This window comes from Hemitrygon akajei, chromosome 5, assembly GCF_048418815.1.
Source record: "Hemitrygon akajei chromosome 5, sHemAka1.3, whole genome shotgun sequence".
NCBI classification, from domain to species: Eukaryota; Metazoa; Chordata; class Chondrichthyes; order Myliobatiformes; family Dasyatidae; genus Hemitrygon; species Hemitrygon akajei.
This window is the reverse complement of record NC_133128.1, coordinates 93681490-93697851: the sequence shown is the minus strand read 5'-3', so window position 1 is coordinate 93697851 and position 16362 is coordinate 93681490. Positions and strand designations below refer to the sequence as shown.

General features: G+C 41.8%; 1 protein-coding gene across 1 annotated transcript in view; it reads right to left on the bottom strand.

Moving 5' to 3' along the window:
• Positions 1–16362, bottom strand: part of LOC140727997 (cullin-4A-like) — a 73386-nt gene that overhangs the window by 1612 nt on the left and 55412 nt on the right. Inside the window, exons 16-19 of the mRNA XM_073046074.1 lie at positions 15707–15820; positions 7591–7696; positions 4901–5073; positions 4379–4531 (exon numbers count right to left, since the gene is read on the bottom strand). Coding sequence (XP_072902175.1) covers positions 4379–4531; positions 4901–5073; positions 7591–7696; positions 15707–15820 — 546 coding nt within the window. The remainder of the gene's footprint in view (positions 1–4378; positions 4532–4900; positions 5074–7590; positions 7697–15706; positions 15821–16362) is intronic.

Sequence of the window (16362 nt, the reverse complement as noted above, 5' to 3'; positions counted from 1 at the left end):
CATTTGCCCACATCAGGAGCTTGTCTAAATGCCTTTTCATCATAGTCATCTATCAGATATCACCACCTCCTCTGGCAGCATGTTCTGGATATCAATTACTCTGGGTAAAAATAAAATACCCCTCAGATCCCCTTGAAAATTCCTCACCCTCACCTTAAACCTATGCCTTCTTGTTTTTAATAATTTTACCAGGGGAAAAGATTTTGACTACTGTCTCTACCTCTCATAATCTATTATATCACTTATCAGGTCTCCCCCTGCAAGCCTCCTTCTCTCTAGGAAAAAGCCAGTCTACCTAATCTCTTCCCAAAAGTAAAGTCCTTCAATCCCACAACATCCTGGTACACGTCCACACTTTCTCCAATGCCAACATACCTTTCCCATAGCGTGGCAACCAAAACTGTCCACAAGTTGGTGTAACTGGTGTTTTATAAAGTGTGACATAAGCATCTTCACTATCTGTGCCATGGATTGTTTACCACCCTATATACCAGTATGCCACTGTCAGGGAACTAAGGATTTGTGTTTAAAATCAGTCCAAGAACAGCGATCATTACTGTTTCTGTATGAACCATTTCCTACTTCGGCAGCTCTGGAAGGTTTTCAAAATTTTAGAAAAGACAGAGGAGCAGGTTAAAAGAAAAGGGGAGGGGGGAGAATCAGGGACAATATCATAGTGTCGGACTCCTCCATTATGTCTCTCCTGAGCGCAGCCAAGTCCATTTGGGTGGAACTCAGGAATCGGAAGGGTGTAATCACACTGATGGATTGTACTACAGACCCCCGTATACCCACTGGGACACTGAGGAACAGATATGTAAACAGATTAAGGAAATGTGTTAAAAGAAAAAGGGTTATTGTCATGGGGGATTTCAACTTCCCTAATATAAAATGGGACCTCCTTATAGGTTCAAATGGGGCAGAATTTGTTACATGATGGTCCAAAGAGAGGGTGGACCATACTGGGTAATGGTAGTGTTGTGTAATGAGCCTGGCCAGATGATGAACTTTCAGTGGGTGAACAGTTAGGGAACAGTGATTGCAACTCCTAACTTTTCAGGATAGGTATGATCCTTGTGCGTGTTTTAAATTGCGTTAGGGCAAATTACAAGGAAATTAGGCAGGAACTACGAAGTATTAATTGGGAACACCTTTTTTTGTGGTAAGTCCACATCAGACATGTGGAGGGTGTTTAAAGATCAGAGTATAAGAAAAGTATGTTCCTGTTAAAAGAAAGGATGGGGATGGAAAGGTAAGAGACTCCTGGATGTCCAGAGAGAGAGAGGTGATGAATTTAGTCAAGAGGAAAAAGGAAAAGTATGCAAAGCTTTGGAAGTTAGGACCTAGTGAAGCATACGAAGAATAGAAAGAAGCCAGAAAAGAACTAAAAAAGGAATTAGGAAAGCCAGGAGGGACGTGAAAAGTCCTTGTTAAGAGAATTAAGGTGAATCCCAAGGCATTCTAACAAGAGCAAGAGGATAACTAGGGAAAGGATGGGACCATTCAAGAGTAAAGGAGTGAACATTTTCATGGATGCAGAGAATGTGAGTGAGGTACTTAATGAGAACTTTGCTTTTGTATTTATCAAGGAAAAGGATACAGAGAACCAGGAGATCAGTACTGAGTGTATAAATACAACAGGGCTGTTAGAAGTCAAGGAGGAAGTGTTGGGCTTCCTAATGAATATTAAGGTGGATAAGTCCCAGGGCCTGACGGGATTTACCCCAGGTTACTGAAGGAGGCAAGGGTCGAGATTTGCTGGCACTCGACCATTATCCTTGTGTCCTTTAGCCACAGGCGATGTCCCAGAGGACTAGAAGGGAACAAGGGAAAATCTTGGGAACAATAGAGCACTGAGACTCACATCAGTTGTAGGGAAATTGCTGGAAAACATTCTTAGGGATAGGATTTATGATCATTTGAAAACCAATGGCATAGTTAGGGACAGCCAGCATTGCTTTCTGCATGGCACGGTGTGCTTTACCAACTTGATTGAGTTTTCTGCCAAGGTGACAAGAGAGACTGATGAGGGTAGGGCAGTGGATGTTGTCTTCATGGAGTTTAGTAAGGTGCTTGACAAAGTCCGTCATGGGGGGCTAAACCAGAAGATTAAGATGCATAGGGTCTGCGGTGAATTGGCTGTTTGGATTCATAACTGGCTTGCGCATAGAAGACAGAGGGTTCTGGTTGAAGGGACTTGTTCGAGCTGGAGGTCTGTAATTAGTGGAGTCCTGCCGGGACCTCTGCTGTATGTATATAAATGACCTGGATGAAAATGTAGTTGGGTAGGTTAGTAAATGACACGAAGATTGGTGGAGTTGTGGATCGTCTAGAAGACTGGCAAAGAATACAGCACAATATTGACCAGTTGCAGATAAGGACTGAAAAATGGCAGATGGAGTTTATCCCAGATGAATGTGAGGTGTTGCACCTCAGCAGGGCAAATGCAAGGAGACAGTACAGTGTTATGGGCAAGATCCTTATCAGTGTTGCTGAGCAGAGAGACCTTGGGATCAAGTTCATTGGTTCTTGAAACTAGCTACACAGATCAATAAAGTGGTTAGGAAGGCTTATGGAATGCTTACTTTTATTAGTCGAGGCACTGACTTCAAAAGTCAAGAGGTTATGTTGCAACTTCATCATGCTCTGGTTAGGCCACATCTGGAGAATTGCGTACAGTTTGGATTGCTCAACTATAGGAAGGATGATGGGGATTTGGAGAGGGTGCAAAAGAGGATTATCAGGATGTTGCCTGGTTTAGAGGGCATGTGCTATCACGAGAGGCTGGATAAACTTGGGTCATTTTCTCTGAAGCATCAGAGACTGAGGGGATATCTGATAAGAGGTTTACAAGATTATGAGAGACGTGGTTAGAGTGCACAGATAGTTTCTGCTTCCCAGGTCTGAAATGTCTAATACCAGAGGGCATGCATTTAAGTGAAAGGGGTAGGTTCAAGGGGGATGCGAGGGATGTTTTTTACTCAGAGAGTGGTGGATGTCTGGAATGTGCTGCCTGGTATGGTGGTAGAGGCAAATATACTAGAAGCTTTTAAGAGATATTTGGATAAGTACATGGATGTAAGGAAGATGGAGGGTTATGAACATGGTATAGGCAGGAGGGATTAGTGTTTGGGTGTTTTTGATTTGCTTTTCAGCTGGTTTGGCACCACATTGTGGGACAAATGACCTGTTCCTGTGCTGTACTCTTGTAAGTAAATTAAGCAAGACAGCCTGGTATATGGTTCTATGGGTGTTGATTGGAGTTCCGATTTGACTGGAGTGAGGTGATTTCAGCTGCTGCAGTGATCGACCACACTTCCATTCTCATGGAAATAACTGGGAAAGGATCAGGAAAAACACTGGTCACTTTAGAAAACCAAGTAGAACTGGCCACTTCTCAGAAAAATAGTACCACCATTGCACGACTCCCATCAACAATGATTGGGGATGATTATCTGGTCTGTATAGCATCACTATTTGTCCCATTGTGCTTTGTCCCAGCCTTAAAAGCAGGAATTCAGGACAAGTAGCTCCTTAGTCATTCAGCCAGTGAAACAGCTGGGCAGTGGGAATTGGCAGAATCACATCAGGTTCAATCTGTGAGACATTACAGCTGAAGCTGAGAGCAGGATGTCGCACACCGAGAGAAAGCAAGCAAGACCCAATCAATCAATAAACATCAGAAATGGCACGAAACGTGGATTCCCTTGATCTGTTCTCCCATTTAATGAATTGAATGGTTCCAATCCTTACTAGATAAACCATAATCTTGTACAAACTGTATCAGTCTCAGGCTTACAACTTACAGGATTGGATTGCACAGGAGAGGATGCTGGATTCACAAGGAAATTGCTCAAGATATAGCGGTTCATAAAGATTAAAGACAGGAACTGGCTGGTTTTCTTTGGAGCAGAGAGGCTGAGTGGGACTTGATTAAGATATACAACATTATGAGAAGCACGGATGGGAAGGATTGCAAGGAAGTGTGGTTCTTATAACAAGGTGGCATAGATATATGATAAGGAGTAGGAAATTTAGAGGAAATCTGAGGATGAATTTAACCCAGAGGGAGGATAAAATCTGAAATGACTGCGTGAAGGGATAGACTCGCACAATATTTAAGAGATACTGTATTTAGATGAACACCTGGCATAGAAGATGACAGGTCTGGAAATAGATACTTGATGGCCAGCACAGACACGGTGGGCTAAACAACTTGTTCTAGTACTGTATGATTCTTTGATCCTGTCGCAAACCACTCAGATGAAGATTTTCAGCTTCCAGAAAAGGATCCAATCTGGCCAGAGTTCCAGGAGTGAAACAGACATCTGCAATGTTTATTCCAACAAAAATAGTGCATCATTCAAAAATTAATTACCTTCACTGGAAACTTCAACTGGTCATAGAGTTCTGAAACAAGGAGGTTATGGCTGAGTGTCTTTCTCATTTTCATGATTCGGACTATAGCAGCATCAATTTGGTACTGTCTATCTTGGAATACTCGTTCAGTGGTACTCGTCTGCTCCTCAGCCTGAAAAATAGTAAAATTTCATACATATTCTTCAGTTTATTATTATTCACCTTATTAATTTTCATTCTAATGCCACTGACTCTCTTGGGTTTGTTTTCTTGATGTGTCTCTATAACTAATAGTGTGTTATTCTACACACAATAGAAGAAACTGCATCTAAATTTTGCCCAGACTTTGATTTCTGAAACTGCTTAACAAAATATCTTCAGGTATACATTCCTATTTCAAAAACTGAGGAAATAGCCACAAGTGAATTGCCCAAAAGATGCTACAATATCAAGTGCTATTGAATAAAGGGTGCAGATATCAAATAACAATGCATCAAATTGATTTTTGGTAAAATGCCAGAATACTGGAGGAAATACATACAGTTTCCTTCATCTGGATTTGGTTAATCTTTATTCTAAACAGTTTGTGCTTGAACTCATCATTAAAGATAAGCTTGTCTCCATCTTCCACATCTTTCCCCTTGGGAACTTTGTTCAACACACGAGCTTTACCGCAAGCTAAAGACTGCAACGTTCTCCTTAATTCACTGTCTTCTATGGTAGAAATTAAAAACAGAACATATTTAACAAAACTTTAAATATTTTACCAAACTTCATCCAGAGATACACATAACAAAATAGAACATCCATTGGTCATGCAGATAGCTCAGTAACAAAGTGAACTAGACGTATCAAATGTTGCATCTAAGTTAGGATTAGTATTAGGATGTGCACTTGGTTTTTCTAAAATCTCAAGGAGAAGGAAGCCTATTATTCCTATTGAAAATTGGTAATACTTTCTTGACATCTTTAAACAGCTAAAAATTTGGGTGGATCTGACCTAATCCTTTCTTTTTCTAGAACCATAAAAAGAGAATGAAAATTTGTACACTGTTTCTGCAAAAGACCATACATGACTTAAAGCAATTCAACAAATACATCCAAGAGAAAGTTTAGTGAGATAGCAAAGGGATGTCTCAGATACTATTAGAGGTTGTTTATGATGGCTAGGAAATTTTTATGGATGCTTCTGGTGGAATGGAAAAAACTTTCCTAACAAGTCTACTTTTGGCTAAAGTTCAAAGACCAAACATGATTGCCCTTGCTTCAAAAGACATTAATTCAATGTTTATCGTGGGAGGAAAACTGAACTCATTTGGCTTTTAAACCTCCTTTAAATTTGACAAATGTTATACTTTGGTCAAGGAGCTGTAAAGGAAAAGCTCTAAGAAACTCGTAAACATATTGTCTGAGGTTAATGTACAATGGCTCACAAAGCAGCTACCAAAACATTAGATTCAAATGTTGCAAGATATTAAACACAAAAATCAATTAATGGAAGTAGTTACTTCAGTGCTGGCTGGAGATTGTTGTCAGACATTATCAGTTATTATACAGGGTGCTAAAGCAGATGAACTGAAATCCTGCTTTATATACCTGGGAAAATTTTAAATGATTACACTTGAAAACTGATATGTGAGTGTATTTATTTAACAGCTGATCCATCGGTAAGTCTATTGAAATTACTCAGACTAGGAGATGAATAATTTTGATGGAAACTATAAACTGAATTGTCACATCTCATCAGAACAGAGGGATCTTGGATTCCACATCCACAGATCCCTCATAGTTGCCACACAAGTCGAGGGGGTTGTTAAGAAGTATGAGGTGCTGGCCTTCATTACTTGGGGGATCAAGTGCAAGTGCCATGAGGCTCTTGTTATACCACATATGGAATATTGTGTCAGTTCTGGTCACCCTCACTATGGGAAGGATGTGGAAACTTTAGAGGGGGTGTAGAGAAGATTTACCAGGATGCTGCCTGGATTAAAGGGCATGTCTTATGAGGAACGGTTGAGCAAGCTAGGACTTTTCTCTCTGGAGTGAAGGATGAGAGGTGACCTGATGGAGGTATACAAGATGCTAAGAGGCAAAGTTAGAATGGGTAGCCAGAGATGTTTCCCAAGGTAGAAATGACTAACACAAGCGGGCACAATTTTAAGGAGATTGAAGGGAAATATGGGGGGGTGGTGAGTTCATTACATAGAGAGTGGTGGGTGTGTGGAACCAGGAGAAGTAGATGCAGTAGGGACATTTAATCTGATCTATCTTTTCAATTCCAGCAACTTCAGCTCCCTGTTCAACTTAGTTGTGATATGAGTGTTAACAAGTGCCAGGAGGAATGGCAATGTATACCCAAATCAAGGAGAACTTACAGTTGAGAGTTTAGTGATATTAGCTGCAGGGGACAGAGGTGATTTTGAAGGAAGTTGGTGCAGTTTTCTTTATCATAGCTATGATGATGGTGAAAGCAAGTGTGGAGATCAAGAAGGGGAACACAGGTCTAGCTAATGCTGTAGGTGCAGCCATCCAGATAAATGTTATAATCACACTCTTGGACTTGTTCAGGATATATATGAGGATCATGAAACAAGCTTTGTGGGTACCCATTCTTTGCCCTAATCACCTACATGACTGATACAGTTAAATTTCTAAACCAATGGCTTAATTCTCCAGAGTCCTGGTTTACTTTAGACCAGGTAGATACAAGACCAAGTTTACTACAGAAGGTTAGTTCTATCCAATTGTGAGGCATGCTAGTGTGGAATCAACTCACAGATCCTATTTCCACAGCACCCTCAACCAACTTATCATTTTAAAGACAATTGTTACAGCTGGAATGGGTCTGTACACTGCCTTGATTCTGAGAACATCTCGGAATGAGTTCAACCAGTCATAATACCATGGCAGGTGGCTTCCATTTGGCAGGATAGAATGGAAGCAAAAAAGGCTTACAAATTTAATACCTGATGTGCACATCATTTAGAATCATTTTTGATAAAAATATATAGCTACAAATATGAATTGCTACAAATTAATTGCTGATCTTTTAGTCTGCTCTGCGACTTTGTCTGCATGCAGGAATTCTGCTGATATATTGTATTAGTAAGTGGCAACTCCCTATATCCTGGCTTTATACAATTAAATTTTAAAAATGAAAGTTTACAAATTTTTTAATTTAGGTAGTTCAAGTTTGTTTAAAAGTTGACAATTTCCATGTTGTTTCCATACCTATGCCAGTCGCAGCCTTGATTTCTTCCATACTGAACTCATTGTGCTCATTGAACATGAGCAACACCAAGGTCTGGAAGAGTGAAACCTGCAGTTCCTTTTTACCCTAGAGCACACATTGAAGAAATTCAAGATCAACTGGGAGCAAAACAGATGACACCAAAGTTTTTATGCTATTAAGGAATAACAAGGTTATAGAGGAAAAGACCATAATTGAATTGAATACAAAACATTTGACCATAAGATAAAGAGCAGAATCAGGCTATCTGGCCCATCGAACCTGCTCTGCCATTCTATCATGGCTGATTTCTTTTTCTTTCAACTGCATTTCCCCACCTTCTCCCATGACTTTTAACCCCCTTACCAATCAAGAATCTATCAATCTCTACCTTAAGTACACCTAATGATTAGACTCACTCTTCTCCCCTTTTCCATGGACAGCTTCTGCCCCACTAGGATAAAAATATTGAAGAGTTCCTAGCCATTAAGTTGGACTCTTTGCTATAATCTTGCACCTTATTACCAATCAGCACTGTAGCTGTTACACCTTATTCTGCATTATTATTGTTTTTCCATGTTCTACTCCAATGCACTGTGTAATAATCTGATCCGTATGAACAGTATGCAAAACAAGCTTTTCACCATGTCTGTGCACATCAGATTCATTTATTTATCACATGTACACCAAAACATACAATGACGTGTCCACTGGAGGCCTGAGGGTGGCCTGTTCATTTGTGTTAACAACCAACACAATCTAAGGATGTCCTGAGTCAGCATGCAAGTGCCAATACACATTCTAGTGTCAACATAGCGTAACCATCATGAACAACACAAGCAACAAAACCCCTTTTCTCCCAGCCATACACCCATTTATATTCAGACAGGTCTCCAATGCCAGGACAGGCCATCTACAGGCCTCCAGCAGACTAGCAGATAACGGACCTCCAACCTCCAGACCAAGGTTTCGACCTCGATTTCTAAACTCGCTGACTTTGGTCTTCAACCTTTGGGCTTCTTTCTTCAGTACTGACCCCCGGACTTGCTAGATCTCCGACCACAGGGTGCACGATCTTGGTCACTGCCAATGGGGATTGCTAAGTGTTCATCCACAGTGCTTGCAGGGCCGACATCCTTCCACAGAGATCACTGGCCTTTGACCATGGAGCACTCCAGCCTGGACTTTGGATTGAACTCGTCCATGTCACTAAAGCCCTAAATCCTCTCGTTTTCCCCAAAACCTTCCCTAAAATGCAACCACGTCTGAACAATGATCTTAACAGACATCGCAGCTTGGCACTATCTTGAGTGGGTAATAATAATTCTGCTCCTCTATTCAGGCCTTTCACCATCCTGAAGTTTCAGTGCGATTCTCTCCTCATTCTTCTGAACTACTGATCCAGACATCAAACTCTGCTCATTCCTATGAATCTCCTCAGGACCTTCTCCAGGGCCAGCACCTTTCTTGGATATGGGGCCCAAAATTGCTTGCAATGTTCCAAATACAGTTTGGCTTATACTCACCAGTACATCATGCCAAAAAACCTTTAAATGTTTACTGTTGAATTTTAATTGCCCCAGGCCAAGTGGTGAAGGTAATACCACCATGTTTTGGAAAGGAAGATTCAACATTCAGACCTATTAATGGCAGTATATTTCAAGTTTGAAGGTCAGTTAATGTCATTCGCTGCAACGTAGTCACAGTCCACGAGTGGTAGTGGAAGAGAATGTGCAAGGTAGCTTAGTAGTCGTTTATCAAACAGGATGCTATCCATGAGTTTAACATCATGTGTTATTGAAACTACACCTATCCAGGCAAATGGAGATCTGCAATTCAGAAGGAGGTATATGAGCAACAGAGGTGGGGTGGTGGGAAGAAGAGAAAGATAACAGATACAAGGTCTGCTGATTGTCCATTTCATTCCACGGATGCTGCCCAACTCACCAAATTCCTCCAGAAGTTTATCTTGATTGTGGAAAGCTTTGGTGTTAAATTAGGAGGCTAAGTGCATCAGGAATTCTGAAACTGGGAGAAAGGGGTTTTGCAAGGTTTCTGGCTTAAGAATCTTTGCCAGTGGATGTAGAGCTCGATGTCAGTTTGGGTTTCAAGTTTATTGAGATGCCACAATATAGGCACTAAGCTGGTTCTGTTCAGGATGGGTCATTTCAGTTCCTAGGGATCGACAGAAGAAATAGTGAAATCACGGCAGAGTATGAAATTGGCAGAGAAGATACAAAGGGTAGAAAGATCTAGAGTGTTAGAAACCACAGTTCTAATAAAGGTCATGAATAATGACCTGAAACATTAACTGCTTCTCTCCAAAGTAACTGCCTGACTAGGTGTTTTCAGTATTTTCTCTCTGTATTTCTGATTTGTAGCACCTTATCAGATAATACATTTGATACAGACACCATAGCTGCAAGCAGTACTTCAGGTGTAGACTCACTATACTGTATAATTGTAGCAAGACAATTTTGGAAAGGTCTTGTAGCTTTAGTTTTTGGTCTTGTTTTTGTCTGGTGGATTTAGAGCTCTTTTCCGGGGAACGTGCTAGATGGTAGCGCGATATTAATACACAGCAGCCTCTCCGGACTCTGGATTGGGGATTGCCAAACGTTACGTGGATTTTCTGGCGTAGTCTGTTTTGTCATGTGCTTTTGTGATATCATTCTGGGGGAACATTGTCTCATTTTTTAACTGCATTGAATTTGTGGTTTCTAAATGACAATAATCTGAATCTGAAATGATCAATAAAAAACAGTAAATTGCTGACTTTTCACTTACTGTATGTGCATGTTTAGTGTACATTAAGACCCTTCTATACATAGAAAACATTTTCTATCTTTTCTATATTTGGAGAAGGAAGACTGAGAATTGGAGCAGGAGTGCGGGGGGAGCCATTTTGATTTTTTCTTCTTCTCATTGGAGTTAACAGAGGTGGGACTGCGCAGGCATGTGACGTCGGGCAGTGAAGCGCGGAAGATTTAAAAGGTCAGAAATCTTGATTTGGGTTTAATTTGGAGAAGGAAGACTGAGAATCGGAGTGGGAGTGCGGCGGAAGCCATTTTGAATTTTTCTTCTTTTCGTTTGAGTTAAGAGAGGCGGAACTGCACAGGCGTGTGACGTTGGGCAGTGAAGCATGGAAGATTTAAAAGGAACACAACCTTATACAGCGGGCAGCATCGTTTTGCAGGCAGTGGAGTGAGCCGGGAGCAGAGTAAAGGCTTAAGGGCTTGGGCTCAAAGGGCTTAGGCGGAAATGAGCGAGGCAAGGTAGGTTTAGTTTTCAATTTTTCCTGTTATTTGAGGAAAGGGGGAAGTATGAGTATGAGGCAGCTTGTTGTTCTCGGTGTTGGATGTGGGAGGTCCTGGAGTCTCCTAGCCTCCTGGACGTCCACATCTGCGCCAGGTGTGCTGAGCTGCAGCTCCTAAGGGACTGTGTTAGGGAACTGGAGCTGCAGCTCGATGACCTTCGGCTGGTCAGGGGAGCGAGGAGTTACAGGCAGGTGGTCACATCGGGGCCACGGAAGGCAGACAAGTGGGTCACAGTTAAGAGAGGGAAGGGGAAGAGTCAGGCACTAGAGAGTACTTCATTGGCTGTACCCCTTGACAATAAGTACTCCTGTTTGAGTACTGTTTTTTTTTGGGGGGGGGGGGAGAACAGCCTACCTGGGGGAAGCAACAGTGGCCGTGCCTCTGGCACAGAGTCTGGCCCTGTAGCTCAGAAGGGTAGGGAAAGGAAGAGGAAGGCAGTAGTAATAGGGGACTCGATGGTTAGGGGGTCAGGTAGGCAATTCTGTGGATGCAGTCAGGAGACCCGGATGGTAGTTTGCCTCCCTAGTGCCAGGGTCTGGGATGTTTCTAATCGCGTCTAAGATATCCTGAAGTGGGAGGGTGAGGAGCCAGAGGTCGTGGTACATATAGGTACCAATGACATAGGCAGGAAAAGGGAAGAGGTCCTGAAAGGAGAATATAGGGAATTAGGTAGGGAGTTAAGAAGGAGGACTGCAAAGGTAGTAATCTCAGGATTACTACCTGTGACCACACGACAGTGAGAGTAAGAATGGAATGAGGTGGAGGATAAATGCGTGGCTGAGGGATTGGAGCAGGGGGCAGGGATTCAAGTTTCTGGATCATTGGGACCTCTTTTAGGACAGGAGTGACCTGTACAAAAAGGACGGGTTGTACTTGAATCCTAGGGAGACCAATATCCTGGCGGGGAGATCTGCGAAGACTACTGGGGAGACTTTAAACTAGAACACTGGGGGGTTGGGAATCAAATTGAAGAGACTAGGAGAGAGGAAGTTAGTTCACAAATAGAGAAAGCTAGTAGACAGTGTGTGAGGGAGGATAGGCAAATGACAGAGAAGGGGAGCACTCAGACTGAAGATGTAGGGGAGAAGGAAGAAAAAGATAATAAAGTTGTTTGCACTGTTAGGGATAAACAGAGAGCAAGAGGTGGGAGTTTCTTAAATGCATCTACTTTAATGCCAGGAGCATTGTAAGAAAGATGGATGAGCTTAGAGCATGGATTGATACCTGCAAATATGATGTTGTAGCTATTAGTGAAACATGGTTGCAAGAGGGGTGTGATTGGCAACTAAATATTCCTGGATTTCATTGCTTCAGGTGTGATAGAATCGGAGGGGCAAGAGGGGGAGGTGTTGCATTGCTTGTCAGAGAAAATATTACATCAGTGCTTTGGCAGGATAGATTAGAGGGCTTGTCTAGGGAGACTATTTGGGTAGAATTGAGGAATGGGAAAGTTGTAGTAACACTTATAGGGGTGTATTATAGACCACCTAATGGGGAGCAAGAATTGGAGGAGCAAATTTGTAAGGAGATAGCAGATATTTGTAGTAATTTTTAGCCAGAGGGTGGTGAATCTGTGGAATTTGTTGCCGCGGGCGGCAGTGGAGGCCGGGTCATTGGGTGTATTTAAGGCAGAGATTGATAGGTATCTGAGTAGTCAGGGCATCAAAGGTTATGGTGAGAAGGCGGGGGAATGGGACTAAAGGGGAGATTGGATCAGCTCATCATGAAATGGCAGAGCAGACTTGACGGGCCGAATGGCTGACTTCTGCTCCTTTGTCTTATGGTCTAAGATACGAGGTTGCTTTGGCAAGTAAGGTGAAAATAAATCCAAAGGGTTTCTACAGTTATATTAATAGCAAAAGGACAGTGAGGGATAAAATTGGTCCTTTAGAGAATCAGAGTGGACAGCCATGTGCAGAGCCGAAAGAGATGGGGGAGATTTTGAACTATTTCTTTTCTTCGGTATTCACTAAAGAGAAGGATATTGAATTGTGTAAGGTAAGGGAAACAAGTTGGGTAGTTATGGAAACTATGATAATTAAAGAAGAGGAAATACTGGCGCTTTTAAAGAATATAAAAGTGGATAAATCTCTGGGTCCTGACAGGATATTCCCTAGGACCTTGAGGGAAGTTAGTGTAGAAATAGCAGGGGCTCTGACAGAAATATTTCAAATGTCATTAGAAACGGGGATGGTGCCGGAGGATTAGCGTATTGCTCATGTGGTTCCATTGTTTAAAAAGGGTTCTAAGAGTAAACCTAGCAATTATCAATTGATCCAAGTGTAAGTTTGATGTCAGTGGTGGGTAAATTAATGGAAAGTATTCTTAGAGATGGTATATATAATTATCTGGATAGACAGGGTCTGATTAGGAACAGTCAACATGGATTTGTGTGTGGAAGGTCATGTTTGACAAATCTTATTGAATATTTTGAAGAGGTTACTAGGAAAGTTGACGAGGGTAAAGCAGTGGATGTTGTCTATGTGGACTTCAGTAAGGCCTTTGACAAGGTTCCACACGGAAGGTTAGTTAGGAAGGTTCAATCGTTAGGTATTAATATTTAAGTAGTAAAATGGATTCAACAGTGACTGGATGGGAGATGCCAGAGAGTAGTGGTGGATAACTGTTTGTCAGGTTGGAGGCCGGTGACTAGTGGTGTGCCTCAGGGATCTGTACTGGGTCCAATGTTGTTTGTCATATACATTAATGATCTGGATGATGGGGTGGTAAATTAGATTAGTAAGTATGCAGATGATACTAAGGTAGGTGGCATTGTGGATAATGAAGTAGGTTTTCAAAGATTGCAGAGAGATTTAGGCCAGTTAGAAGAGTGGGCTGAAAGATGGCAGATGGAGTTTAATGCTGATAAGTGTGAGGTGCTACATTTTGGTAGGACTAATCAGAATAGGACATACATGGTAAATGGTAGGGCATTGAAGAATGCAGTAGAACAGAGTGATCTAGGAATAATGGTGAGTTCCCTGAAGGTAGAATCTCATGTGAATAGGGTGGTGAAGAAAGCTTTTGGTATGCTGGCCTTTATAAATCAGAGCATTGAGTATAGGAGTTGGGATGTAATGTTAAAATTGTACAAGGCATTGGTGAGGCCAAATTTGGAGTATTGTGTACAGTTCTGGTCACCAAATTATAGGAAAGATGTCAACAAAATAAAGAGAGTACAGAGGAGATTTACTAGAATGCTACCTGGGTTTCAGCACCTAAGTTACAGAGAAAGGTTGAACAAGCTAGGTCTTTATTCTTTGGAGTGTAAAAGGTTGAGTGGGGACTTGATAGAGGTATTTAAAATTATGAGGGGGATAGACAGAGTTGACATGGATAGGCTTTTTCCATTGAGAGTAGGGGAGATTCAAACAAGAGGACATGAGTTGAGAGTTAAGGGGCAAAAGTTTAGGGGTAACATGAGGGGGAACTTCTTTACTCAGAGAGTGGCAGCTGTGTGGAACGAGCTTCCAGTAGAAGTGGTAGAGGCAGATTTGATATTGTCATTTAAAGTAAAACTGGATAGGTATATGGACAGGAAAGGAATGGAGGGTTATGGGCTGAGTGCAGGTAGGTGGGACTAGGTGAGAGTAAGCGTTCGGCACGGACTAGAAGGGCCAAGATGGCCTGTTTCCGTGCTGTAATTGTTATATGTGTAAGGGGTTTCTTCTTAGTAGCTAAGGCTACTAAAATGGCTTCTTTGTTATGTTAAAAGTAAAAATGCTTCTTTGTTATGTTAACTGGTGAGAGAGTGCTTTCTCTCGCAGCTTGTTTGGGTTATAATTACTGATAACGAGAATTGTATTCATTAGTTAACCAATTGGGATAGCTGTTCTTTCTTATGGGTCTGTAAGCTAGTGTTGCACAGGCTTTTGAGGAGAAGGCGCGAGGGGGTTGGAGAGAGAAGACGCGGTGTTGTAAACTGGACGACGGAAAGGACCCCAAGTGGGGGTCCGAGGCCCAGGGTTTCGGCGAGGAGAGGAGATGAGGTCAGATTCGTGTGGAGCATCTGGTCAACCACTGTTGTTGTTCCCAGGCGGCGGGTTGAGGAGGTCGGAGGGGATCGAATGGTGGCAAGAAGACTTCGTTAACTGAGCTCCAATGGTTGTGCATGAAGTGGTTGGACTTGGATAAGTTTGGCACCTTTTTTCCTTTTATATTGTATCTCTATTAAGTACATAGTTCCAGTAAGATCTAGAAAGTGTAATCATTTAAATCGCATATGGTGTACTGTCTTTTATTTGGCTTGGTGGGACATCACACAGCATCTACACAAGCTGATTGCCCTGTTTGGTGGGGCCGAAGGCTGCTCCCCATAGACGGAAGCGAGCTGAGTGAGCCTGAGGCTTACCAGGGAGCTACATATGGTTATATGGTTTTCATCTGTTGTCACCTTGCTTACTTACTTACATTTCCATCTACCTTGGCTGGGACCCTGCAATATCCTATTGCTCACTTTGGACACATAACACCTTCCAAATTGTTAATATAATTTGAATATCTAATCTCCATGGTAACATTTAAACAATCCCTCATCTGTGTTCATGTGCATGGAGATGCTGAGAAATTAAAATATTGATTAGCCATGATTTAACAGTACAAAGTATCACAGAGCTAAATGGTCTGGTCCTTCTGTGTATCTTCCTCTTTTAAGTTGGTCAGCTAATGGAAGAAATGTTTATGTTAATCTATCTACCAAGCCATTCTATATACCAATCTGTGATGGGTAATTTGGAAAGATCAGCACCTCTTTTATTTACGTATGCAACAATAGGTTTAAAAATATTTGTCAAACTATTACCTCTTTAAAATCTGCCTTCAAAACTGAATGCCCTAATGTGGCCTGCCACTGTAGTTTCCTCCCACTGTGTTTTCCGAGGTAGAATGTCTTAAATACCTCCTGTAATTTCACCATCTGAAAACATAATGAAATGTAACATACATTATGAAGACAAAAACTTATGCTCATTTGCACAGGTGGCCTTGCAGCTCACTACTGATATTTAATAGAATTACCATATTAGTTGCATGCAGCTACCATTTCCTCATTGCCCTCAATATTTTTCTCCAAGTATTTATTCAGCCCCCGTTTCAAATGCTTCCATCATCTTTTTAACGTTCACTCCACATCCTAACTCAGTGCACAAAATTCTCATTATCCATCCAATTATTCTGCCAGTTACGTTAAATTTGTGTTATTACATCTGCCAAAGGAAACCATCTCCTCTATGAAAACTGCCCAAGTTATTTTTTTTCATATTACCTCCTCCCTCACCCCCATTCAGAGCCCCAGGCAGTCCTTCCAGGTGAGGCAACCCTTCGCCTGTGAATCTGCTGAGGCTGTCTATTCAGGTGTTCCCGATGAAGCTTCCTCTACATTGGTGAGACCCATCGTGAATTGGGTGACCGCTTCATCGAGCACCTCCACTCCATCTGCCAAAAGCAGAACTTCCCAGT